The sequence below is a fragment of the Natator depressus genome, chromosome 4 (assembly GCF_965152275.1).
Source record: "Natator depressus isolate rNatDep1 chromosome 4, rNatDep2.hap1, whole genome shotgun sequence".
Classification (NCBI taxonomy): Eukaryota; Metazoa; Chordata; order Testudines; family Cheloniidae; genus Natator; species Natator depressus.
In genome coordinates, this window is record NC_134237.1 from 91,344,989 (window position 1) to 91,371,776 (window position 26,788).

The following is a 26,788-nucleotide window of genomic DNA, read 5'->3' on the forward strand; positions in this document are numbered from 1 at the left end:
GGAGTTTTCTGCTATCCTACTGCTCAGTCACTTTCTGGCTTAGCTGAAGGGTACGTGTCTTCATTACTGTAACTCCTCCAGTTTCCATTTTTAAGCAATGCTCTTCAGTAAATAGCTCTAGTGCAGTGGTTTTCAACCCAGGGGTCTGTGGACTATGTCTAAAATTTCCAAAGGGGTCTGCAAAAGGAAATTTCTTAGGGATCCACAAATGAAAAAAGGTTGAAAACCACTGCTCTAGTGCAAGTCCCTGCTGCTGCTCATGGTTCCCCCGAACACCAAAGTGAAACTGACATGATTCTTTTGAATTTCACTGCTACCCAACAGGGTTCTGATTAGTTTTCACTCTCGTAAACTTAGCAAGACTTTAATGGCAGAACTGCCTGGCTGTGTCCTTAGCAAGACAACACTTCTAGGTTTAATGCTTGTTTCGTATTGGGAAGGTTCATGCACGCAAGCAGGGCTAGAATTTTATTTATTTTAATGAAAGCTTACATTCTGTAGTAGTTGATGGTACTTTCACAGGAAAACTGCTTATCACTGGCAAGGGGGATTTTCAAGGCCTGGACAATGGAATTGTGATTGCTTATTCCAGGGCTGAATTTAGCCCTCTACATTCAGCTTAACCGAAATATGTAGTTTCCTGAAAACTTCTTCAATTTGGATCCATGATATGCAATAGCACAAGTTCAGAGATCCCAGTGATATCTGAGCACAATTCAGTGTTCAGAATTTCAGTCTAACCTTTTTATTTCAAAAAGAAAAGGAGTACTTTGGCACCTTAGAGACTAACCAATTTATTTGAGCATAAGCTTTCGTGAGCTACAGCTCACGTGCATCCGATGAAGTGAGCTGTAGCTCACGAAAGCTTATGCTCAAATAAATTGGTTAGTCTCTAAGGTGCCACAAGTACTCCTTTTCTTTTTGCGAATACAGACTAACACGGCTGTTACTCTGAAACCTTTTTATTTCAGTGTAGGAGGCCTTCCACAAGATATGCACTAAATTAACAAAAGAAATAGCCTTCCTAAATTGCTAAGATGAATATTTAGCTAAAAAGCAAGATAGCATCTGTAAAGGGCAGGAAAGAGGGAGGGGTGAAACAAGACTTTCATATTAAAGACAGTAATGGGGATAATGGTAGTATAGTCAAAAGTGACAGAATGCGGAGAACTGAGGAAAGTTATATTGGGTCACAAAGTTTAAGTTAACAGCAACACCTTCAGAAGGAGAGGGAGGGAGAGAGAGAGAGAAAGAAATGTGGGATGTAGTGAGAGAAGATTGTCCAGAAAGGAAAGGTGGATTTGTGAGTTAGTGTTAAGACAGTAGCTGAAAAACAGACAGATCAGACTGCCCCAGATAAAGCGTATAAAAGGATAACGGACAATAGCTGAGGAAAAAGCTCTGTAGGTCTCAAAGTAGGAAAGACAAGGGCAATGGCCCACCAAGAGACATCAGAACTATCAAAGGTAGGAAGCAAACAAGGAGTCATAAAAGCCCAGAGAGGACTTGATATCAGGAAGGAGGGTGTGCCTGATTGTAAAATGCAGCAGAGAGGACAAAATGAAATCCAGGCCCCTTAGATTTTAGCCAGAAGGTCAAAATGAAATCAAGAGAGCAGAAATCAGGTTAGAAGAGATCCAGGGTGGAGTTCAAAAAGAGGAACATGGCAACACTAGGGAATGGCACATTCAGTGTGCTTGGAGATGTAGAGGTAAAGGAGATGAGCTGCTAATTGGAGAGGCAGGTGTGATAAAGGATGAGGATTTTTTGAGGTTGGTAGAGAAAAGAACTTTAATTTGAAGCCGCCAGTGGAAAGAAAGGTTAAGGGTGGAGGGAGGAGAGTGAGTTTAAACTTTGTAAGTGGGAGGGGATGAGGTTGAGGGGGCAGGAGGAAAGGTTTTGGTTGTTTTTTTTTTTTTTTGGAAAATCCCGGGAAGTGGACCCAGGGACCAACTGATTACGGGGGACAACTAATGAAAAACAGGGACGGGAGTGAGGGTCAAAGGTTCAAAATAAGGATGCCGGATGGAGACACTGAGCAGAGAACCGGGCCGGACAGCGCCCACTGCTCCTCAAAGCTGTCGAGGGAGCCGGTGGACGCTGCCCAGTGGAACTCTGCCCAGATGCGTGAAACTAGGGAGGAACGGAAATAGGCCCCGCAGTCGCAGAGCACCCCCTCGTCCAACATCCTCCTCCTGGTATTGTAGATGGAGACTTTGGCCAGAGCCAGAAGGAGGTTGATGAGGAGGTCTCGCGACTTCGTGGGGCCACGGATAGGGTGTGCAAAAAGGAACAAGTGTGGGGAAAAGTGCAGCCAGAACCTCAACAAGAAGTTCTGGAGGAGCCGGAATAGGGGCTGCAACCTGGCACATTCGAGATAGGCGTGCGCCAGGTTCTCCCTCACGCCGCAAAAGGGGCAGGCCTCAGATGTAGGGGTGAACCGCGCCAGGTGCACGCCCGTGCTCATGGCTCCATGAAGGAGCCACCAACTAATGTCCCCGGCAGGCCGTGGGACCAAGGTGGAATAAAGGCTGGCCCACCAGGGCTCCTCACCCTCTTTAGGTGGAAGATAGTCCTGCCATTTGGTGTCGGGGCGGGACACAAGGGTGAGGAAATGTAACGTATGGAGCACGAGCGTGTATAGATGGTTTCTGGGCGCGGTTAGAAACCACACCGGCTGCAGGGTAAGCAGCCGGCTCAGAGTGTGGGAACGGAGAGGCCGGGGGGGCTCGCGGTACAGGGGCCCAAGAAAAATGTCCGGAGGGCCAGGGGTGAGGGGTGGGCGGGGAACGCCCTCTCGCAGGGCTCGCTGCAGGAAAGCGAGAGAATCGGGTGATAAGGCGGCCTTCACCTCCCGGAGTACGGGCCTAGGGGTCGGAAGGGTGGAAAGCCCCATGCGTTGTCCGAGCGCGCGGGGCTCTACCCAATCCCCCCGTCGTAGTCCAGGAGGTCTCCGACTCTGGTGGTTTCTGCCAGGACCAATCTCCGACACGCCGCGGGAGACTCCGCCACCTGCACATGGAGGTCGAGGTTGTATAGCAGGGGCTCCGCGAGGAGGTCCGCTCCCTCGGTGGCCACAAATGACCTGGCCGCCGAAAAAAGCTTCCAGGTCCGGAGGAGGTCCTGGTAGAAGACCGGCAGCTCAGAGAGGTCTCGCGGAAGGCCTCTCAGATGGAGAAAAAAAGAGCTGCCGGTCATATCGGAGCCCTCGGAGGAAGGCGTGCGCCAACGTACTCCACGCCGGACTACCTGCACTATGAAGGAGCCTCTGCAGGGCCTGGAGGCGGAAGATGATTGTTGTGACCTACTTTTCTTTCTAACAATAGATCTTGTTGATATTTTATTTAAAATCAGCAAAATCCCGCATGGAGATAGAAGAGAAAGGAGGAGTTTAGGAGAGAGTTAAAGGTTGCAAATAAGTGCCAAGGGTTATGGTATTCTAATGGAAAAGTAGTGCTATTTGGCAAAGAAGAGAGAACTAAAGACAGAATCAGGCAGCTGAGTGCCTCCCTCTAGGTACTGAGTACCTAACTTCCACCAGGACATCAACAGGAGTCATGAGGGGGGACCTCCATCAGCATTTCACAGGACGAGGCACTCAGACATTAGCCACAGTTTTGAGTGTTAAGTGGCTCCTTTATCTCAGGGCCAATTATATCATTTAAGACATTAGTCTCTATCATCTTGGAAAGGAATAACCAAGATCTCAAATCCACTGAAAAATCCATTCAGTGTTCCAAAACTATTAACTAACTTCAGTCTCCATCTCCTAAGCCAAGAACAACCAACAACCAAACAAAAAAAATTCCCAGCTGATTTAGCACAGTCAAACTACATAGCTAAATGTATTAAGGGTAAATGCACAGAGTTTATCAGCCTGATAAGTTTGTTCTCCCCTCAAGAGTTTAAACCTCTAACTAAGGCAGCAGACAAACTCCCGATTAAGCTGCTGGACTTTTTAAAAAAGTTTTATGGCTTGAGAGGAAGCAGAAACTAGCCAAAATATCACTACTCAGGAGGCATAATCATGATTCACATGGTCTTTTGCTTCCTCCTTTCTTCTATTTACCTGGCCCAAAACATAAGTAAAGAGTGAATTGCCATCTGAGAAATGTCAAAAAAATCTTAAGACTGAAGAAACTCCTCCAACCCTCAAATCACTAGCAGAATAGAGATATTGTATTATTTATTCTAAAACAAGGTTTTATGTTAAAATGTAAAACACAATGTCAACAGACGTGCTGATGCATGAACTCACCTGACATTATCTGTTCAAGCCTGTGGATCAGTGATTTTTTAGCACATTCAATATCAGGACTTGGATAATCAAGTACCTGCCTGCACCAAACTAATGGACTAACAGATTTCTGCACTGGAGTCAGTTTCTTCTTTGGTGACGTATATAACCTAAGAGAGGAAAAATTATATGATGTTAGGTAAGTGGACAGATGATTGGGCATTTTAAGAAAATACTAGGTACTATGCAATTTTTGTTCTCAGCTACCAAAAGGGGAGCACAAGTCAACATTGGTAGAAAAACTGCACATTTACTTTGGTCATTCGTAAAGCCAATGTGGTGTTCTTCTCATCAGCCCTCTTCCAAATACTCTAAAGAAAGAGAATCATCCAATACTCAAGAGCACAGCCACTACAATCACAACCAACATACAAATAAATTTGAGGAAAGTTATCCAGCTTACAAAAAAATAAGCAGGAAGAATTTTTAAAAAGTATGGTAAGTACTTACTGTACCCCTTAAAGTGGTGTAAAAGGAGTATCTGACAAACTTTGGCCAGGTCTACAGTAGGAGTGCTTTGCTAACTACATTATCAAAGTGCTCCTGGTGTAGACATGGCTTATACCAGCAAAACTGTACTTCTATTGCTTTTTTCCAACCCCTAACCCCATTCCCAGCCTCCAAGGAAGATGAGCTATACTGACAAAAGAAGTGCAGTTTTCCCAGTATAGCTATGTCTACTCTAGGGGCATTTGCCAGCACAGCTGTGTTAGTCCAAGATCACACCTCTTCACACCCATGATCAACAAAGCAATGCCAGAAAACGTTTGTAGTATAGAAAGTGAAGTTCATATTACATAATAGAAGCTCAGTTGATAACATACAGATATACTGGATTTGATTTTCAGATATGCTAAGCACCTGTAGCTCCCACCAATTTCTACCGTTATATGAAAATCAGAGGCATTGTTACTTTTTATACCAACTTAGTGTACAAAGAATTGCATACAAATTATGCCATTTTATAACCAGGTCAAATTTCCAAATCTTTTAAAAACCAAACACACATTTTCCAGTTATTTTAAAGAAAAGAAAAATCTATCTTCATACCAGGTTTAGTAATGTGGGCATATTAATTGTGATATGGAAATCCTGATTTATGCATTTATGGTTTTGGCCTTAAAGTGGCATTAACTTTAAGAGAAAGGAAAGAAAGCATCAAGGAGTTGTGGAGCTGCTTTTATACATCTCCATACATTAAGCTGCAGCAACTGGTAACCACAAGAATAACCAAATAGCAAGGCTATAAAGTTGGGCACCATGGTACCAAAGGTAAAGAGCTAATGTATAAACTATTGTAGTGCCCTTGTACGTAAAACAATGTTCAGTTATGTTTTCATATAAACAAACCTTAACGTTCTCTCTTTGAACTGAAGCTACAACTATTCTTCACTGAGGACTAACCACAAGTTTCAATTTTTTAAGTTCAGCCATCTGAGTATTTTCCCCCCCAAAAAAATTCCTAAGGGAAAATGGTATTTCCCAGACATGTACCCCAAATAGTGAAGATTTAAATCAGACAACATCTCATCTCATCTTTAGGTTAAAACCAAAGTTTGAAAGTTTTAGCCCTAAAGAAAAGAGAAAGTTTGAAGTATAGGATATCGATAGAAGCCAATTTGCAACCTTAACTCTAGCTTTTGCCGCTGCAAGAGCTCTAAATACATGCACACAAAAATAAATAATGGAATCAGGGCTTGTATTACCATCAACTACTCATCTAATGATAGCCTTTAAATTCCAACTAAACAGGATTCCAACTTAAGTATTGTAGTTTAGGAACATATGACAAGCTAAGTTAGCCACTCCTCTATACAAAACAGATGGTCAAAAATTCCCATTTCCTTTGTGCCAAATACATCAGCAACACAGTAATTACTTTCCATAGCTCTAGCAGAAGAGTGAAATTAACTGATTTTTCCTCAGCCAAGGTTTCAAAACTTGGTTGAATAGAGCTGATGAACTTTACAAAGGTTTACTATCCTGAAATTGACATTCCCTATATGGACCTTCTGAAGGGACTTGATTTTCGGGAGGAAGAGAAGGGTACAAAAGACCCTCACTAATGAATGAGCAGACCAATTTTTTTTAAAGCATGCTTTAAGCCACTTCTCCCTCAGAAATGTTTTAATTTTTTTTCATATACAATAGGGTAAACATCAGTGTTATCCACCAGTTTTTCATAAACTGGGGGGGAAGGGAAGGAGTAGGAGGTCCCTTTCCTATGAAGTGATATTTACTACATTTATATAAAACAGGTATACTGCAAAATAGAGAGAGAATACAAAAACTAATTTGACTGTTCTGCTAGTTTCCGAGATTCTAAATGCTCAGTTGGCACTACCAAAAGAGGGTTATTTTTGTAGCTATGTACTACTTGGGCCATTTTATATTCTATTTTAGAAGCTCTTTTGGTCTCCTGAATGATTTTGTTCATGATTACACTCAGTGTTTAATTTTAATTAATACCCTGAATACTGAAAGTCAAAATTTACATTTCATTTACTGAAAGTTCTGCATCCTGGTGGACTGGTTTAAACTTACAGATGAAGGAACTCAGAGACATTATATTTCTCTACCAGATGAAAGATCTCTCACATGGCCATGAATGTGTAGCACCATTCAGTTTAATATCTGATACATGCCTTCTCTGGGCATAATCACTGTCAGTAGATTAATCCTATAATTACAAAAGGGAAAGACCAAGATCAAAATTGCTCTCCATCTAATATCAATCTTGCGACATCACAACTTGATGCTGTGAAGACTGACAATTCAGGCGATAGTGACAAGCTATTACATAAACATTAATGTAAGTCTCAAATTAATTCCTAAGCAAAGATTCTATGTTTAGAGAGACAACATTTGAGACTTGAAAGCCGTGCCGATATGGGCTGAGAAAATAAGGACTTTTTAAAAAAAAGGCTAAACCCTTTTCCTTGTGAAAGAAAGAAATGAGAGTTAAAATATGCATTTCTAAACACTAGGTGGGGTTAAGAGTTTATCACTGATCTTCCTAAAGGTGACAGGTGATTAAGGTTAAGATTTTGTCATTGTTATTTTTAGAAAAAGTCATGAACAGGTCGTGGGCATTAAACAAAACTTCACGGAAGCCTGCAACCTGTCCATAACTTTAATTAAAAATAACAGGGCGCAGACCACCGCAAGGGCTGACAGCCCCAGCTGCAGGAGCTGAAGCCGAAGAAGTCACAGAAGTTGGTTAAAGTCACAGAATCCATCACTTCCGTGACTATATGGTATACTTACAGAGGATTCATACTACCCACTAGAGCGGACTTCTGGTTCTATAAATATAAAGGCATTGGCAAAAGGTTTTTTGAGTTGAGGGCCTCAGATCAGTGATCATTAGGGGTGCAGGAACCACTGGCAGCACTACAGCTGCTATAATTCTCTGCTAGACAGCTGAGTAGCTAGCACCCACTCTGCCCATAAGGACAGCTCAACATCATCTGAAGCAGCACAACATAAGACAGAGAACAAAGGACTCTTGTGCTCTAATCACAGCTCCGATTGCCATGAACTGTGTACTACCACCACTCAGTTTAATATCTGATACATCCCTTCCCTGGGGATAATCACTGTAAATGTAAAGACATTGTGGCCTTAATTAATATCACAAGCTTTTTGCCACTTTGTCAACATGCTTCAGCCAGTTTCCATAAATTCCAAGGACAGAAGGGACCATTGTGATCATCTAGTCTGACCTTCTGTATAATACAGGTCATAGAACTTCCCCAAAATAATTCCTAGAGCACAGCTTTCAGAAAAACATCCAATCCTGACTTAAAAATGGTCAGTGACAGAGAATGCACCATGACTCTTAGTAAATTATTCCAATGGTTAATTACACCCACTGTTAAACATTTATGCCTGACTGCAAATCTGAATTTGATTTCCAGCCATCGGATTGTGTTATACCTTTCTCTGTTAGACTGAAGAGCCCATTATTAAATACATGTTCCCCTTGCAGGTACTTATAGACTATAATCAAGTCTCCCCTTAACCATCTCTTTGTTAAGCTAAATAGATTGAGATCCTTAAGTCTATCACTATAAAGCATGTTTTCTAATTATTTAATCATTCTCATGGCCCTTCTCTGAACCCTCTCCAAATTATCAACATCCTTCTTGAATTGTAGACACCAAACTGGACATAATATTCCAGAAGCAGTCGCACCAGTCCCAAAAAGAGAGGTAATACAACCTTTACTCCTATCCAAGAGTCCCCTGCTTATACATTCTGTGACAAAGCTCTGTCCTTGTCTCAGTGGGTCCAGCGCTTCCTGGAGGATTTTGCTAGCCTCAGAGGCTCACTGTGACCCTCCATGTAGCCCTTCTCTCTCTAGAGGCAAGGGTCACAGCCTACTAAGCCATTTTCATCATAAGCCAGCAAGGGAGGTGAGGATAAGCCATCCTCCCTCGCACAGTCTCTGTTGTCTCCCAGTCTCAGTGATTAATCGGGGAGGGGGGAGCCCAGGTCTGCCCTCTACTCCAGGCTCCAGCCCAGGGACTCTAATAGTAGCACCTATGGTAGCTGACTTTTTGGAAATAGGAAGTATACAATTCCCTGAGCCACTTCCCCACAGCAGCTCCCACTCAATATCTCCTTCACCATTACTTCAGGGCCTCCTTCCTTGCGCCTGATATGGTTTGTACTGCTTAGTTCCTCCAACAGCGCGACTTTCTCCTACAGCTCCTGACATGCACACCCAGCTGACTAACAGAGAGGCTTTTAACTAGTTTCAGCCAGCCCCTAATTGGCTTCAGGTGTCCCAATCAACCTAGCTATCTTCCCTGCCTTCTGGAAAGATCTTAATTGGCCCCAAGTGTCTTAATTGACATGGAGCAGCTGCCATTTACTTATCCTGGTAACAGGGATTTGTTCAGCCTGGGGCTAATGTATCTGTCTCCCACTACTTTTCTATAGCCATCTGGCCTTGCCCTATCACAATCCATACACTTAAGAATTACATTAGCCCTTTTGGACACAGTGTCACACTGGAAGCACATATTCAGCTGATAGTGATACTTAAAAAAAATTGGGGATCATGGTAGCTGATTCCCAGGATAGAATCCCCCACATTCTGTAAGTCTGATCTACATTCTTTGTTTCTAGATGTATACATTTAATCATATTAAAACGTATACAGTTTGCATGCGTCCAGCTTACCAAGCAATCCAGATCCCTCTGTAGCAGTGACTTATCCTCTTCATTATTTACCACTCCTCCAATTTGTGTCATCTGCAAACTACCAGTGATGATTTTGTATTTTCTTCCAGGTCATTAACAAAAATGATAAACAGCATAAGGCCAAGTACGGATTCCTGTGGGACCCCTCTAGAAACACACCTGTTCAATGAGGATTCCCCATTTACAATTACATTTTGAGAACTACCACTTGGCTAGCTTTTAATCCATTTAATATCTTTCAGATTTTTTATTCAAAATGTCAGGCAGTACCAAATCAAATGCCCTACAGAAGTCTAAGTATATTACCTTTATCAACCAAACTTGTAAACTCATCAAAACATATCAAGTTAGTTTGACAACATCTATTTTCCAGAAACCCATGTTGATTGGCATTAATTATATTACCTTCCTTTCATTCTTCATTAATCAAGTCCTGTATCAGTTGCTCCTCCATTATCTTGCTCAGGATCAATGTCAGACTGACAGGCCTATAACTACCCAGGTCATCACGTTTACCTTTTTTAAATATTGGCACGACATTAGCTTTCTTCCAGTTATCTGGTGTTCTAAGACTTACTGAAAAATCAACATTAACAGTCCAGCAAGCTGCTTACCCACATATTTTACAACTCCTGGATGCTAGTTATCTGAACCTGCTGATTTAAAAATGTCTAACTTCAGTAGCTGCTGTTTATCCTCCTCCTGACGTATCATTGGAATGGAAAGAGTATTATCATATGATATAACTATATGATCTGTTTTTTCCCCCAAATACTTCTGGAGAACCTACTTCTAGGAATGGATGTGGCATTATCAATCAAGAGAAATACGGCAACTGAAAAAGTTCATGTTGTACAACCTACTGTAGATCTAACTCAAAGTTTACGATGCAAGACCCCATAATCGCATGTTCAAGTGCATGCACAAACACCTCAGCACTATGCCTTTGAAGACCTGTCAAATATCTACAGTAACGGGAAAACCCCTTCTGTTACTGTAGAAAGCATCTACACTATCCATTGCAGAGGACAGCTGTAGCTGTGCCACTGTAGCACTTGTAGTGTAGACATGGCCTAAATAAAAAAATAAAAGCTGGAATTAACATCTTATGGAAGCAAGCAGCATCATAAAATTTCTACTACTTGCCCGATGTCATCTCTCCCTAGCTTCATGTCAAGTTAAAACTTAGCACGGACTTTTGCAGGACAGGGAGCAGGTGTGTGAGACTGTCGTTCAGGACCTCAAAGTGGGTAGCCATCCCATTTTAATGGGGTTGCCAGGGCTGGTGTTAGAGTTACTGTGGCCCAGGGCCAAAGCCTGAGCCCCACCTCCCAGGGCCAAGCTGCAGCCTGAGGGCTTCAGCCCTGGGCAGCAGGCCTCAGGCTTCAGCTTCAGCAATGGGTGGCAGGGCTCAGTTACAGGCCCCCTTCTTGGAGCTGAAGCCTTTGGACTTGGGCTCCCCAGCCCAGGGTGGTGGGGCTCGAGCTTTCCCTCCTCCCCTCGCCTGGAGTGGTGGGGCTTGGGCAGGTTCAGGCTTTGGTTAGGGTGACCAGGTGTCCGGTTTTCGACTGGAACACCTGGTCGAAAAGGGACCCTGGAATCTCTGGTCAGCACCGCCGACCAGACCATTATAGGTCCAGTAGGTGGTGCTGCGGTGCTGAGGCAGGCTAGTCCCTACCTGTTCTGGGGCACGGCGCTGCACCCCGGAAGCGGCCAGCAGGTCTGGCTCTTAGGCGGGGGGGGAGGCCACGGAGCTCCGTGTGCTGCCCTCACCCCGAGCACAGGCTCCGCACTCCCATCAGCCAGTTCCCGGCCAATGGGAGCTGGGGGGCGTTGCCTGCGGGTGAGAGCAGCGCGCACCAAGCCTCCTGTCCCCTCCTGCCTACTAGCGCCGGACCTGGTGGTCACTTCCAGTGCACACACAACGTGGCGTCAGGACAGGCAGGGAGCCTGCCTTATCCCCGCTGCGCTGCTGACCGGGAGCCGTGCAAGGTAAGCCTGTGCCCCAGCCCTCAGGCCCCCCACAAACTTGGAGCCCCGTCCTGCACCCAAACCCACCTCCGGCCCCACCCCACAGCCAGCACCCCCAGCCAGAGCCCTCACTCCCTCCCGCACCCCAAGCTCCTGCCCCAGCCCAGTCAAAGTCAGTGAGGGTTGGGGAGAGTGAGCCATCGAGGGAGGGGGAATGTAGTGGACAAGGCCTCAGGGAAGGGACGGGGATGAGGCCTTGGGGAAGGGGTGGGGCGAGGGTGTTCAGTTTTGTGCGATTAGAAAGTTGGCAACCCTAGCTTCGGTCCCCCCTCCTGGGGTCATGTAGTAATTTTTATTGTCATAAGAGTGTCATGGTGCAATGAAGTTTGAGAATCACTGCCCTATGCCATACTTGCATATTGTGACATATAGCAGTATTTGTCACAACTGTATTTCTCTCCTACGTGGTGCTATTAGGTACAGAATATCTCAACTTTTGACACTCATGCCATTCTGGTTACCCTGCCTAAGCATTACAGCTTTAGGATTAAGACCTTAAAATGTTCAACTATCTATTTCTCTCAAAATTTGCCAAAGGCACTTAAACTACAATAGAATAATCACTTGCCATGATTGATTTTAAAATGAAACCTTTTTTGGTTCTTCTTTTCTCCCCAAAAACTGGCAGGGGCATAGGACAAAAAGGAGACTAAGGAGTGAGCTTCATGGATGCATTTTTGCATTAGCATATCAAGAGTTCTGAATTGGGATTCATCAATTTTCTATTCAGTCAATCACCTGTTGGTTCAGAATACCCAGGATACACAACGCCCAGTTGATCTCTGCCCACTGGAACAAAAGAAGAGTTTATTTCAAGATGGATTTATTCCTGGTTACTCCTCACCTGTATATATGCCACCATGACCCAGATGGCTCTTCACAAATGTAGTAGTGGCAATATAGCAATTTTAGGATGAGGGTGGTTGGGGACAAGGGGACAAAGGAAGGGAGGTGGAGAAGAGAATGGTCCTGGAGTCAAGTTAGCTCGGTTTAGTCATGTTAACAAACTGACAGCAAAACATCCAAAAGATGTCAGAGAGGCTGAAACATTGGATTGCATTAAGACACAAATCAGGAGTGAAGGTAGATTTGCAAATCACTGGAATAAAATTGACAGTTGACAGTCTGAACAGATAAAATAATCCACATAAAGGATGTAGAGCAGGGGTGGGCAAACTTTTTGGCCTGAGGGCCACATCGGCGTTCCAAAACTGTATGGAGGGCGGGGTAGGGAAGGCTGTGCCTCCCCAAACAGCCTGGCCCCCGCCCCCATCCATCCCCTGACTGCCCCCCTCAAAATCCCCGCCCAGTCCACCCCCCCCCAGCTCCCTGTCCCCTGACTACCCACTCCCAGAACCCCCTACCACAACTAACCCCTTGGGACTCCACCCCCTGCTCCCTGTCCCATATCCACACCCCCGCCCCCTGACAGACCCTCTGGGACTCCCACACCTACCCAACCCACCTTGTTCCCCATCCCCTGATGGCCCCCTGGCCCCCCCCCCCCTTACCATGCTGCTCAGAGCACCAGGACTGGCAGCCGCGCCACCCAGCCTGTCAAGGTTCCTTCCCCACTCTGAACTCCAGGGTACAGATGTGGGGGACCCGCACGAAAACCTCCTAAGCTTACTTTTACCAGCTTAGGTTAAAATTTCCCCAAGGTACAAACTATTTTACCTTTTGCCCTTGGACTTTATCGCTGCCACCACCAAACGTCTAACAGATATATAAACGGGAAAGAACCCGCTTGGAAACGTCTTTCCCCCCAAAATCCTCCCAAATCCTATACCCCCTTTCCTGGGGAAGGCTTGATAAAAATCCTCACCAATTTGCATCAGTGAACACAGACCCAAACCCTTGGATCTTAAGAACAATGAAAAAGCAATCAGATTCTTAAAGGAAGAATTTTAATAGAAGTAAAAGAATCATCTCTGTGAAATCAGGATGGTAAATACCTTACAGGGTAATTAGATTCAAAACAGAGAATCCCTCTAGGCAAAACCTTAAGTTACAAAAAGACACAAGAACAGGAATATACATTCCATTCAGCACAGCTTATTTTATCAGCCATTTAAACAAAACAGAATCTAACGCATATCTAGCTAGATTACTTACTAAATTCTAAGACTCCATTCCTGTTCTGTTCCCAGCAAAAGCATCACCCACCCAGACAGAGAGAGAGAGAGAGAATTTGTTTCTCCCTCCCTCCAGCTTTTGAAAGTATCTTGTCTCTTCATTGGTCATTTTGGTCAGGTGCCAGCGAGGTTATCCTAGCTTCTTAACCCTTTACAGGTGAAAGGGTTTTTCCTCTGGCCAGGAGGGATTTTAAAGGTGTTTACCCTTCCCTTTATATTTATGACACAGCCGTAGGTAGCCACGCCCATAGGTGCTGACTTTTGGTTTTGCCGGTGGGTTCCCTCCCGAGGCCCCACCCCCACTCCGCCCCTTCCCCCAGCTGCCCACCGCTCTCTCCTCTCTGCCACCTTCTCCAAGCACCTCTGCCAGTTTTGGAGGGAGGCTTTTCACATTAGAGAAAAAAGGTGGGTGAGGTAATATCTTTTATTGGACCAGCTTCTGTTGGTGAGAGAGACGAGCTTTTGAGCTTTGACAGAACTCTTCTTCAGGAAGAGCTCTGAAAGCTCCAAAGCTTGTCTCTCTCTCTCACCAACAAAAGTTGCTCCAATAAAAGAAATTACCTCACTCACCTTGTCTCTCTAATCTCCTGGGAACAGGGCTACAACAACACAGCATACAAAAATACAGGATTCACATGAACAGCACAGAGTGACCATCACACCAGGGCACTATTTTCAGGATTCATCTTAGCATAATGTCATCATTACACCAAGGAAGTAGCACTACCAGCCCAATGAGATAAATATAGCCACGTGTGCATGCCAAAAATCCACAGTACAAGCACACTGGGATCCACACAGCAAGATAGTAGCAACAGTTTACCTCTCAGTTTAGTGGGGATACACTCAGGGACTGAGTCCAAGGGTTCAGCTAAACACAGGAATACTGCAAATACTGTAAACACTGCAAATAGCTGTACTAACAGCAGGCTCTACACTGGCCCAGTAGGAGGAGTTGCATGTCAGGGCACTAATTTCCCAATCCCAGTGCAAGGCAATATGGGATCCAGGCACCAGGTCTTTAGTACCAGAATTTGTACTCCCAGGAGAGTGGGACAGAATTACATAAGTTACAGGGGAAAAACCCCTCGGTGATCATCCTGGCTCAGTCCATCTCCCTGCCAATGCAGGGCTGATCCTTACTGCATGTTTTGTCCAGTCTCCTTTTAAAAGTCCCAAGCCTTGGAGTTTCTAGCTGTGACACTCTATACCAGGGGTTCTCAAACTGGGGGTTGGGACCCCTCAGGGGTTGCGAGGTTATTACATGGGGGGGTCGCGAGCTGTCAACCTCCACCCCAAACCCCGCTTTGCCTCCAGCATTTATAATGGTGTTAAATATATAAAAAAAGTGTTTTTAATTTATATGGGGGGGGTCACACTCAGAGGTCTGCTATGTAAAAGGGGTCACCATTACAAAAGTTTGAGAGCCACTGCTCTATACCTCGGGGGAGTGGCGTGCTGTGCTCTGTAAGCCCCATATTAATCATTTGTATATATTCTCTATATTTCATATAAAGCATGCCATGTAAGGTATCATGGGAAACGTTATGATTTGCTGAAACCCACCATTCTGTCAAAATACGTATATCATTAAAGTGTATAATGATAACCCCCGCTCCCCCGTAAGAGGCAGTCACCCAGATGCCAGGGAGGGGGACCAAGTGCACTGCACGGACATGGCCACTGTCTCCAAGAGGCAGGCATCTCTGCCTGGGCAGGGAGGGCAAGCAGGGGGGCACCGAACCCCACAGCAGCCCCGGAGACATCCATTCTCCCCCCCCTCCCCATCCCGATCCAGCTGCCTGGCGGGGGCTGGTACTCTCAGTCTCTCTGTGCTGCGGGGGTCTGGGGGATGCTTTTGGAGACACCTCTGACTGAGCCCCCTGCCAGATGCAGAGTGCTGGGCGACAGCCGGTGCTCCCCCCCCACTCCCACCACGTAGACAGCCAGCTCTCAGTACAGCCACCTGGGAAGGGTTTTCAAGGCCCCGCCCCCCCCAGCCACCCTCACCCCAAGACCCCTTTGAAATACACTTACCAGCTGCTCCTGCTTCTGCCTTTAGTTGGCTGAGAGGTCGAAGCGAGGCTGGGAGCTGCTCAGCTGCAGCGCCACAGAAAGCAGCTTGCTGCCCACAAGAAGCAGGTAGGAGAAGGAGGCGGGGTGGCACTGGTGGTGGTGGGGTCACTCAGCCCCTGCCCCAGGAGCTGAGTCCCCATCACTGATTGGCCAAAAAACAGCTAAACAGCCCTGTCGGAAAGAGCTGTTTTGGCCATGCTGATCAGCGCAGCAGCTCAGAGCCGGAAACAGCTGATTGGCGGTGGCTCCCGGCTCCGCAAAAAAACTGCTGATCGGCCCCCTGACAGCCCCACTGAACAGCTGATGGGGCCCCATAAACAGTTGACTGGTGCCAGTGGGTGCTAAGCACCCACTAATTTTTCACCTGTGTGCTCCAGGCCCAGAGCACCCACAGAGTCGGCACCTATGGCCACGCCGCCGCGCAGTCTAGAGCACCGGGGCAGGCCAGCGGCTCTCACAGCCTCACTGCCCAGCAGGAGCTCACAGCCCCGCTCCCCAAAGCGCACAGGCAGCATGGTGAGCTGAGGCTCCAGGGAAGGGGGGACAGCAGGGGAAAGGCCAGGGGCTAGCCTCTGCGGCCGGGAGCTCAAAGGCCGGGCAGACAGGCCCATGGGCCAGATTTGGCCCATGGGCCATAGTTTGCCCACCTCTGATGTAGAGTGAGAAAAGGGTCAAAAATGGAGCACTGAGGAACTTCCATGAAGAGTGGGAGAGAAGAGGAGGATCCACTAAATATTCAAGAAAAGGCCAGAAAAATAGAAGAATCAAGAGAGGACTGTATTGTTAAAGCCAACTGAGGACAAGATTTAGAAGAGGTGAGCACAATCAACAGTGTCAAAAGCTGCAGGGAGATCAAGTACCGGCAGTTCAAGTTCTATGTAGTAAAATAAAACTTATGGGAGGGAACATGGTTTAGGCAGAACTCTATTTTAGTTATGGAAATAAATCTAAGAGTGTCAGTTTACTCAAGTGTTCTGATAGAAAAAAAGCTAGGAAACATCGGTGATGTTGCACCCTATATGATTTTATGAAAATATGCTGATGAGTGTGAATATAATGTAACTTAAATATGCTTCATACAAAAGGTCTCTTGTAAGGTATCGTTACAAAGCTCATAATCTACTGAGTGTGGTCATTCTATTTGTATAAATGTATCACTCTTGTATCTGAAACTAGAAATATGAAATAACTGAGGGCCTATTGTAATTATGCAAAGTGTGGGCCATTAATGGTGGTTTGGAATCTTGATGGCTCCCATCAACCAGGACAATTGACTGTGGATGGCTCTGTTTGCAGGCAAGCCTTCCTGTGAGTCAAGCTGGGAGGAATGAAGGCTTGGATTTTCACAGGACATGTGACCATGTCACCTGGTACTGAAATCCATCTTAAACCTGGTGCTTTTCCACTGGGGGGGACGGCAGAGAGACAAAAGATTCCCGCCTTGTGCCAAAGCCATATAAGGGAGTGGAACAGAACAAAGGGGGCTGCAGTCACGAGAAATCCCCTAGCTACTACCTGAGCTGGAACAAGGGCTGTACCAGGGGAAAGGATTGTGCCCAGACTGGGAAGGCATCCAGTCTGTGATGGAAGCTTATTGAAACATCTGAGGGTGAGGTTTTATCTGTATTTAGTTTTAGGCATAGACTTGCGAGTTTTATTTTATTTTTCTTGGTAATTCACTTTTTTCTGTCTGTTACTACTTGGAACCACTTAAATTCTACTTTCTGTATTTAATAAAATCACTTTTTACTTATTATTTAACCCAGAGTATGCATTAATACCTGGGGGGGAGGGGGGAACAGCTGTGCATTTCTATCAGTGTTATAGAGGGTGAACAATTTATGAGTTTACCCCGTATAGGCTTTATACAGGGTAAAACGGATTTATTTGGAGTTTGGACCCCATTGGGAGTTGGGCATCTAAGTATTAAGGACAGGAACACTTCTTAAGCTGCTTTCAGTTAAGCTTGCAGTTTGTGGGACATGGTTCAGACCTGGGTCTCTGTTTGTGGCCGCCAAGCATGTCTGGCACAACCGGGCAGGGCTCTGGAGTCCCAGGCTGGCAGGGAAAGCAGGGGCAGAAGTAGTCTTGGCTCATCGGTTGGCAGTCCCAAAGGGGTTTCTGTGAAGCAACCCGTCACGTCGTCTATTGAAGTTGTAGCAGAAACTAAAGTTTACCAAAAAAGAGTTGCATATTTAAGAAGTCTTTTGTAGAGGTTAATAAATCAATAGTACTTTTGAATGTAAAGTTTGAAGAACCCCACAAAAGTTACCTGATTATTGCAGAAAAGCAGGTGAAATCAATATTTTTCCCATAATGAAAAGTATACAGCTTCTTGTAGGCTTAACCTCTTAGCTAAGGAGATATTATAACTACTTTCATGGAAAAAGAAAAGAAAAAGCTGTGAAAGGTTTCCATGAATTTATTTAAACACAGGTATGGGCTCCTCAAGGAGATCATCTGCTTAACTACTGGTCTAGAAAGGAAGTTCTAAATCTACTAAAAAAAATGAGCGCCAATGCAAGCTGACCTAACAGTGTGAAATGCATATTAAGAATTCTATAATTAAGGCAATAGGGAAAAATTCTATTTAAAAATTCCATTATGGACTGGACAGCACATTGATAATTCCATGATATATCAACATTGGATGCATTTAGATACTATGAGGGGTGCAATACAAGAACTTAAAGAGAAAAACAGGAACTTGCTTTTACTCAGGATTCTTGCTACAGTCTCCACACATTTATTTACTCCTAACAAAGTTATAATATTTAGTTAAGAAGCTGCGAACTCCCATGTAATATAGTTACTTGGTGGTACTACTTCTTTAATGTGGAATATTGAAAGCAACTATTGTACCCCTCTAAGACCAGCTGTCACAAGTACTTCTTCATACCTTATTACAACTTTGGTTTGATTAGCCATTGTCTGAATTTGAAAAAAAAATCCCTCTGAAATAGATACTTCTATGTTAAGGCAAGTTCACGTTCCGTTACTGTACCACATATTATCTGATTAAAAGACAAACTGCTGTTTATTAGGTCACAATGCAGAAACTGAGAGAATCAGTACAATTGGATTTTAGCAACTGAATGGGTAGCACTATCAGGTATTGTACTAGTTTACAGTATTATGTCTCAGATTCCATTTGATCACTAAGGAAACTGGGGCTCTACATCCCAGTGAAGTTGTCCAACATGCTTCTCATGATTCATTCTGACACAATTTCCAAATCATAAAGCTAGTGCCAAAGGGAGCTCAGGCCATACAAATTGGAATGTCATAATTATAGAGAGGACATCCGAATATTTGTCTTCTATATCAGATTCAAGTATAGCAGTAACTTAGTTCACTAATCAAAAGGGTAACTTCACTGACTGGACATGAATTGCTAGAAATAGATCCTGCCTTAATCCAAACGACTACAGATTGGCAAAGTGCATTATACGACTTTTCTACATGGTGTGATAATGACTCTACAGGGGTGTGATTTCTAAGGCTATGTCTAATTCTTACAGTCCTTAAAGCGGCACTCTAAATTATACCAGAGTGGCACTTCCACTAAGTTAAGGTTAAGATGGCTTTCTGTTTAAAGCTCAACTGTTCTAAGAGCTCTAAAATTAATATGGTTTCTCAGACTGCCTTGAAATTTTGTGCGCCTCATGAGGGATCAGGTTTGGTCAGTGATCCAAATTTCGGGCCATTTGACGAAAGGATTCCTGACATACACCCCCCACTCCAAAAAAACAACCCCCCTAAAACAGTTTAAGTTAATAGTCACATTCTGGCAACAATTTTTTGATCACAAATAGAGATCAAAGCAGGGCTTAGATCCTCACACCTGGAACTCAAACACTTGAGAGTTACCAAGATGGAGTACATGCAATCCAACAGACCACTGGGGGAAATCAAATGACTAATTATTAGCCAAAGATTTTATCTGTTTGGAGCAGTAGCTTTGTGGTGCTGGGTGGTATGCCAACTGGATTGCACTGAGCATGTGCAGACAGAGGAGTTAAAAGGATTGTTAGCCTTCAATGTTCCACACCAGCTGGATGGGCTCAACAGGCTAAGCAGTACCTTTTAACCTTATACACCCAACCAGTGTCAGTTCGAGTTCTACTCTGGGCAAAAATCTGGAAAAGGTCAGAAGGCAGATTGCTAAAATCTGGTGGGGTTTTTCATTTTGTTTTTTTAAATTTTGGCGGAATGCAATCGAAGTATTTTTGTAAAAAATATTAGACATGTAAATGTTTGCTGGCAGGGGCAGGACATTTTAGAGGGTGAAGGAAGGAAAACAGGCAGAGGGGTTCGAGGATGCAGAGGGGGATTGAAGGAAGGAACTAAATGGGGATGGATGATCGGGAAGGTGAGGCATATATGGAAGAGGGACTGATGGAGAATAGGGCAGGTCACTTGTCTGCCCTACATTCTCCCCACGTGTGTATGTCCGAGGATCTAAAGTTTCCGAGCCTCTCCCCCTACCTGTGTGCATGCGCCAGGACCTTGGGGGGGGGGTCATCTAACCCCCTCTTCTCTAACCCCCTGGCCTTTCTGGGCAGGTCTAAGCCCCCCTCCCTCCCCCTCATGTGAGCTGGGATCCTGGATTTCTTGTATTGCTACGGGGGTCTGAACCCCTCTCTGCACCCCACCATGTGAGACAAGATGTGGGAAACCCCTGCCTCTCTGGGTGGGGAACTTAGAACAAACATGCTCAGAGCAAGAATCAAGAACACACTGTTGATACTGGGACGAGTTGAGAAAAGACATGCTTGATGCATATACACTAACAACACTGGGTTGTGGGGGAAACCCCATTAAAAGGAATGGAGCACTGCACACATCACAAGCTATTGTTTCAGGCTGTATTCATCCCCTTTCATGGGCAGAGGGTGAAATCCCTGGCTTGGGGAGACTAGCCCTCCAACCCCGCCCCTTCCAGACAGCATGGTCCCGCCCTCCCCCGGCCCAACCCCCAGAGGGGAGAGAGACCAATCTTTTCTCACAAGCTTGAAATTACTGTAACCAACCACTATGTTATAAAACTGTCAAGATTCTGGGACACAGACCATGGATTAGATTTCTCTCACTGACCCTGTTAGCAACTACACATTGGAAAAATTTCAAAGCATGACTTTTAACCCCATTTCTCGATAACAAAATATATAGGAGGGGTGAGGAGCACTTAGTAATCACATAACAACTGTGCAGCCTAGCGGAAAGGCCACTGGACTGGGACTATTACTAGCTCTGCCACTAGCTTACTGGGTGACCTCTGGTAAGTCACCACATCTCTGTGCCTTGGTTTCCCACCTGTAAAATGGGGATAATGATGTGAAGTTCTTTGAGATCTACTGATGAAAAGCACTACATAAAACTTAGGTATTTTGATTACCACCTAGCTACAGCAGCATATTTACTGCAAACTCTGATGAGAACTATAATTGCCTAAATGGTCACTAACTCCTACGAACAAACATTTATTTAATTTTCTAGTTTTTTAAACTGAAATGGCAAAAAAAAGTCTGGTAACACAGAGTTAAGGTTGCCTGGTGAGCTTCTACCCTTCCAGAATGTTGAGTTCAGCAAACCTCAAACTTCTGAAAACTAGAAAATACAGAGTTAACATAAATGCTCATGCAACTTTAACTAGGTTCCCTGTGAGTGATGCTCCAAAACACCTATTACACGTTCTCGCACTCTGCCTTTTCACTGCCTTACCTGCACCTCCCCATCACTCAAACACTGTGCCTACTTCCTTAATAGAATACCACACTTATAAAATTTAACAGCCACTTCATATCCTTTTACAGCTCCTTCTCACTTCCACATAGAATACTACGTAAACCTATACTGTTCCCTACCCATCATTAAATCCTCAGACTGCTTTCATGTCCCATTTCACTACTGACAGTACCCATGAGAAGATGACTGTAGTGCCCTGCTATGACACAGCCTACACAATTTTGTACTGAAATGATGTGAACTAGAACCCCAAGATATGAATGCACCTCTTTCCTTTGATCACACTCGTGTGGGGATTCAGACCCAGATCTCTTCATATCACAATCACAGCGCTTTGACATACTTCAAACTAATTCCCTGATGATCTCATATCAAAACAGATTTCTAACAACCTGCTGCACCTATTGCCTCCACCACTCAGTACAGCTACACCTAAAACAGAAAGCAACTGGAGAGCATGCAGGTAATTCCTGTTTGCTACTTCCAGCTCCAGGGGCAGAGTTAAGGCTACGTGAACATTTACCTTAACTCTGTATTTCCTGTTTTTCCCCTGAGTTTTGCTGAACTCAATGTTCTGGAAGGCCATAAGTTATCACCATGCAACCTTAGCTCTTAAATTTTTTTGCCATTTAATAACAACTCTGAAAATGTGCAAGGCAATACATCATGAGATAAAAGATGCACGATCAAAGTGATTGGCATACCAAAGATCAAGGAATTTAAATAACTGGCTTTCCTGAAGTGTTGCCATAACTACAGATGGAACTTGTGTGCCCATTTTGGGTATGTCTACACAGCAACTAGACACTCACAGCTTGCCTGTTCCAGCTGACTAGGGCTTGAAGGGCTTCGGCTGTGCAGCTCTTTCACTGCTTGTGGACGTCTGGGCTCAAGCAGGAGCTGAACTCTAGTACCCTGTGAGGTTGGAGGATCCCACAGCTCAGGCTCCAGCCTGAACCTGAAAGTCTACGGAGCAATCAAACACCCCCACAGCCCCAGTCAACGGGCACAAGCCAGATGCTGGTTTTTCTTTGCTGTGTAGACATACCCTTAGTGAATCACTGCAGTAAGTTTCTGGACAGGTACATTGATTTACCAACTCTGACCCAGAGACATTAATAGTCCTCATCTCCACTGAGAACCTGGATAACCCCTTATACCACTTTTTTCATGGTTAAGTAGAGGCGTACAACCCCACCTGGGATTCCCAGGCAGTTTTAAAGTCTGCCCCTGACAGCAGAGAGTTTCCTACGTGTCACTGACTCTAAGGAAGTAAGCCTCTCCCCTCCAGCCTCAGAGAGCGAGACCGCTTTCAAACCGTCGGGGAAGAACGACGGCCACTTTAATCCCTGTTTAGTAAACAAATGGCCTCTCTCAGCTCCCCACACTTTGTCCCCTGAGCAGCGCTGGATCCAGGGAGGGTTGTTCCCGACAGCGCGCTCCAGGCCCTGGCCCGTGCCCGGGGGGTGGAGAGACCGGGCCCCCGGATGCCCAGCACCTGGCGGCATAGCCCAGCGATCAGGCCCGCCCCCTACCCGCTCACCAGCCTGTCTCGTCCTCCTCGCAGCTGGCCAAGCGCTCCAGCTCGTCCGGCCTCAGAGGCTCCACTTCGTCCAGGAAGCTGCCCCCTTCCCCGGCTGCTGCGGCCGCCGGCCCGCCTCGCGTCTCCTCGGCGGGCGGCTGGCGGGCCCCGGCCCTGGGGCTAAGGCAGCGGCTCTCCAGTCCCAGCGGCAGGTCCCCCCGCGAGGAAGGGGTGGCGGCGCCGCTGCCGCTGGGGAGGCGCTTGGGGCTGGCGGGGGGCCCGGAGCGGCTGCGGAGCTGCTCGTTCTGCTTCTCCAGCTTCTTCACCAGCTCCTGCAGCTTCCGCACCTCCGCGTCCGCGTTCACGTTGGAGTTAATGTCCTCCATGGCGGCGGCGGGACCCTCCACCCGGCCGCCGGCTCGCTCACGCGCGGGGCTGGCTACCTCACGGGCCGGTCACGTCTCCGGGATGGGGGGGGGCAAGCAACCAGGGCCCGCCTCTACATGGCCGGGCCTGGAGGAGGCGGCGCCGCTGTGACTGCGCCGGGGCTGGGCCCGGCCTGGAGTGGAGCCGCCGCCTCGTCAGCTGCGCCGGCAGCCCAGGGTGGGAGGGAGATACACACATCCGGCCAGCGGCGCCATCTTGCCCTGCGCCCCGCCCCCAGCCGGGCGTCACGCACGCGCCCGGCACGCCGCCCGGTCCGGGACAGAGGCTCGTACCCCCGGAAGCGCAGCGGCACAATGGCAGGGGCTGAGCGCACAGCAGGGGCCCGGCCCGTAGCCGCCGCTCCCGCTGCCCCCCCGAGCGGGGCTGACAGCCGCCTGCGGAGCCTTGGGCAGCGGAGGCGGGATCCCGAGGCAGCGGCGCCCGGATCAGCCTCGGTTCCTGCCGCTGTCCGAGCCCGTGTCCGCCCGCCGGCCGATGGGGGCGCTTACGTCACCCTGTTGCCTGGGCCAAGGAGTGTCCGCTGCTGCTGCGGCGCCTCGTTAGTGCCCCGTCCCTGAGCAGCGGCTCTGCTACCTACCGCTGTGACCCGTCTGCCAGGGGCTGGCGGCGGCGGCAGTAAGGGTCGAGTTCAAAGAGCAACTGGCCCGTTTTAAAACTAACAAACGCGACGGGCTTCAGCCCCCACCCAGAACTGTTGGGATCACACAAGTACTTGCCACCTTCCCCCAAGTACTGAGGTTGTGTAGAAAACAAATCGTTATTAAGAGAAAGAGGAAAAAGAAAAGTGGATGGGTGTATCTAAATGAGTAAGTAAAATACATGCAGCCGACGAAGTGAGCTGTAGCTCACGAAAGCTTATGCTCAAATAAATGTGTTAGTCTCTAAGGTGCCACAAGTCCTCCTTTTCTTTTTACTGGGTGGAGGTAACTTTGGCAGTAGTCTGTGTAACTCAGTTCCACACCCAAGGGCTGAATGTTCCCTTTACCACACATTGCTTCCCTGTCCCCCATCTGGTAAACCACACTCACCATTGGGTATCAGTGAGTAGCATCATCCCATCATCCAGACGTGTACTCTGGCACAATGGTCCCCTTCCAGTGCTTTGGGAAATGCTGCCTCATCCCATCCCGAAGCTCTACTACCTAAACCATCTTTCATCTTTATTTAGAACAAAACTCTCCTGTTTTGCTGACAATAAAACCACCTCAACAAGAGGCATAGAGCATTTTGTGGCAAACTTAGATTGACAAAGTATCAATGTAGACACAGCTTGGTGATGTTGCCGTAAATGGCCCACAGGAGGTGTCTCAATACCCATCCTGACTGCTCTGATCAGCAGTTTGAACTCCGCTGCCCTGCATCTGCCCCTCCCTCTTTAAAGGACTGGCAATTTTTGAAATTCCGCTTTCTGTTTGCTTGGTGTAGACAGCTAACATTGCATCTTCCCAGCTGGCCATAGCGGCTCCACGCAGCAAAAGCTCTCTGGCCCGGAGCACACCAGAGTTATTAGATCTGCTGGGTCTGTAGGGAGAGGAGACTGTGCAGTCCCTGCTTCACTCCAGCTGTAGGAATTTTGATACCTATGGTCAGATTTCTTGTGGCGTGATGGATAAGGGCTACAAACAGGATATGCATCAGTGCTGTGTGAAGATCAAGGAGCTAGGCAGGTGTACCAGAAGGCAGAGAAGTCAAACCATTGCTCTGGTACTGTGCCGAAGACCTGCCGTTTCTATAAGGACCTGGACACCATCCTTGGTGGCAACCCTATCACCAAGAGCCCCATGGCTACTTCAGCAGGGCTGGAGATAGCGGCCAGCGGACTCAACCCCAAGGACGAAGAAGTAGGTTGGAGGATGAGATGGGACAGACAACTGGTTCATCTGTTACTGTGATGAGCCAGGATCTCTTCTCAATAGTAGAGGGTTTGAGCCAGTCCTAGTGCTCTGTCTGTGATGTGCATGATGCAGGAAAGGGGACTTCTGGTAAGTGAACATTTTGAGTTGATGCTGCTCTACATTAGGCAGAGCTGTCCTTTGCTTTTTATATGCTAGAATTGGGTTAAGGGAAAGAAATGTACAAAGACTAGCTGAGTCTGCATCTGCTTCCCATACCTCTGTGCAATACACAGTGGGCCAGGACTCTGTGTTAATACAATGAGAATCCTCCAGAGAGATCTCTAGGAAACTTTCCTGGAGGTACTCGCTCATCAGTCTTTAAACCATGATTTGAGGACTTCAGTAGCTCAGACATAGGTGAGAGATTTATCGCAGGAGTGGGTGAGTGAGATTCTGTGGCCTGCATTGTGCAGGAGGTCAGACTAGATGATCATAGTGGTCCCTTCTGACCTTGATATCTATGAATCCTCTGCCGAAGGTTCCTTGGCAAAGCTGGTTTGTTCCTTCCCCATTGTAGGAAACTTTCCCACACCAATCAGCAATCACTTGTGCAGGGACCAAAGTGGCATACAGGCGAGCAGCGTAAGAGCCTGCTTTGAAGCCGTACCCATGCAGGAGATGCACCCTTTCAACCTTACCCTCAGGAATGAGATATTGGCTTCAATGACCCCACCTGTGGAAAATGGTGGCAGAATTTACAATATTGTCCCTAGTTGCTTGCAGCGATCCCCTTAAAAAAATCCACTGTGACCCTTTGCGCCATCTTGAAACCCTCCCCGTGTCAAATTTACCATGTTTAGAGCATTTGCTGAGCTGTATGCATGCCAAAGGACAGTGTGAAAGAGGGGTATTTTACTCTTATGATTAGATGCGGTGAGTGCACTAACAATCATGCTTCTGTTTATTGTTTCTTGTGCTTCTGCAGATGTGGGAACTCCCTACACACCAGCAGAGCACCTCCACCAGCTAAGGAAGCTGCCGAGGAGAAGCAAGGAGGACATGTTTTGGGAGGTGCTCCAATCCTCTGTCGCCACAGAACAAGAACATGGGTCTTGGAGAGAGGTAGCTAATGAAATTTTTAAAATAGCTAGGCAGGAGAGGAAAGAGAGCCAGGAGTGAATTTTAGTGGTCCAGGAGCAAATGACAAAAGTGATGGAGGAGCAAACAGAGATGCTGCAGACCCTGATCGCACCTTCCAAATGATAGGTGAAGTTACACACACCTGTGAGAGCCTCCGTCAGGAGAGCGCCCTTCAGTATTATCTCCCTTTCAACCAAGCATTTTTTTTGTGTTTGTTGCTATTTAATGAAAAAATACCCGGTGAAAGATCATCAATCTTTATCTCCTACACGTGGTGGTTGCTGCTGGAATTAATACACAGTGGCAAATGGCACATTTGCAGACTACAACTCACGGTCAGAAAGCA

At 46.4% G+C, this 26,788-nt stretch overlaps 1 protein-coding gene across 2 annotated transcripts in view; it reads right to left on the minus strand.

The window, feature by feature from the left end:
- The window catches only part of SLAIN2 (SLAIN motif family member 2), a 63,186-nt gene extending 39,553 nt beyond the window's left edge, over window positions 1-23,633 (minus strand). For both annotated transcript variants that reach the window (XM_074951440.1, XM_074951441.1), the window contains exons 1-2: window positions 23,042-23,633; window positions 4,259-4,407 (exon numbers count right to left, since the gene is read on the minus strand). In XM_074951440.1, the coding sequence (XP_074807541.1) occupies window positions 4,259-4,407; window positions 23,042-23,406 (514 nt within the window). In that variant the 5' untranslated portion in view covers window positions 23,407-23,633. The remainder of the gene's footprint in view (window positions 1-4,258; window positions 4,408-23,041) is intronic.
- Window positions 23,634-26,788: the final 3,155 nt, after the last annotated feature.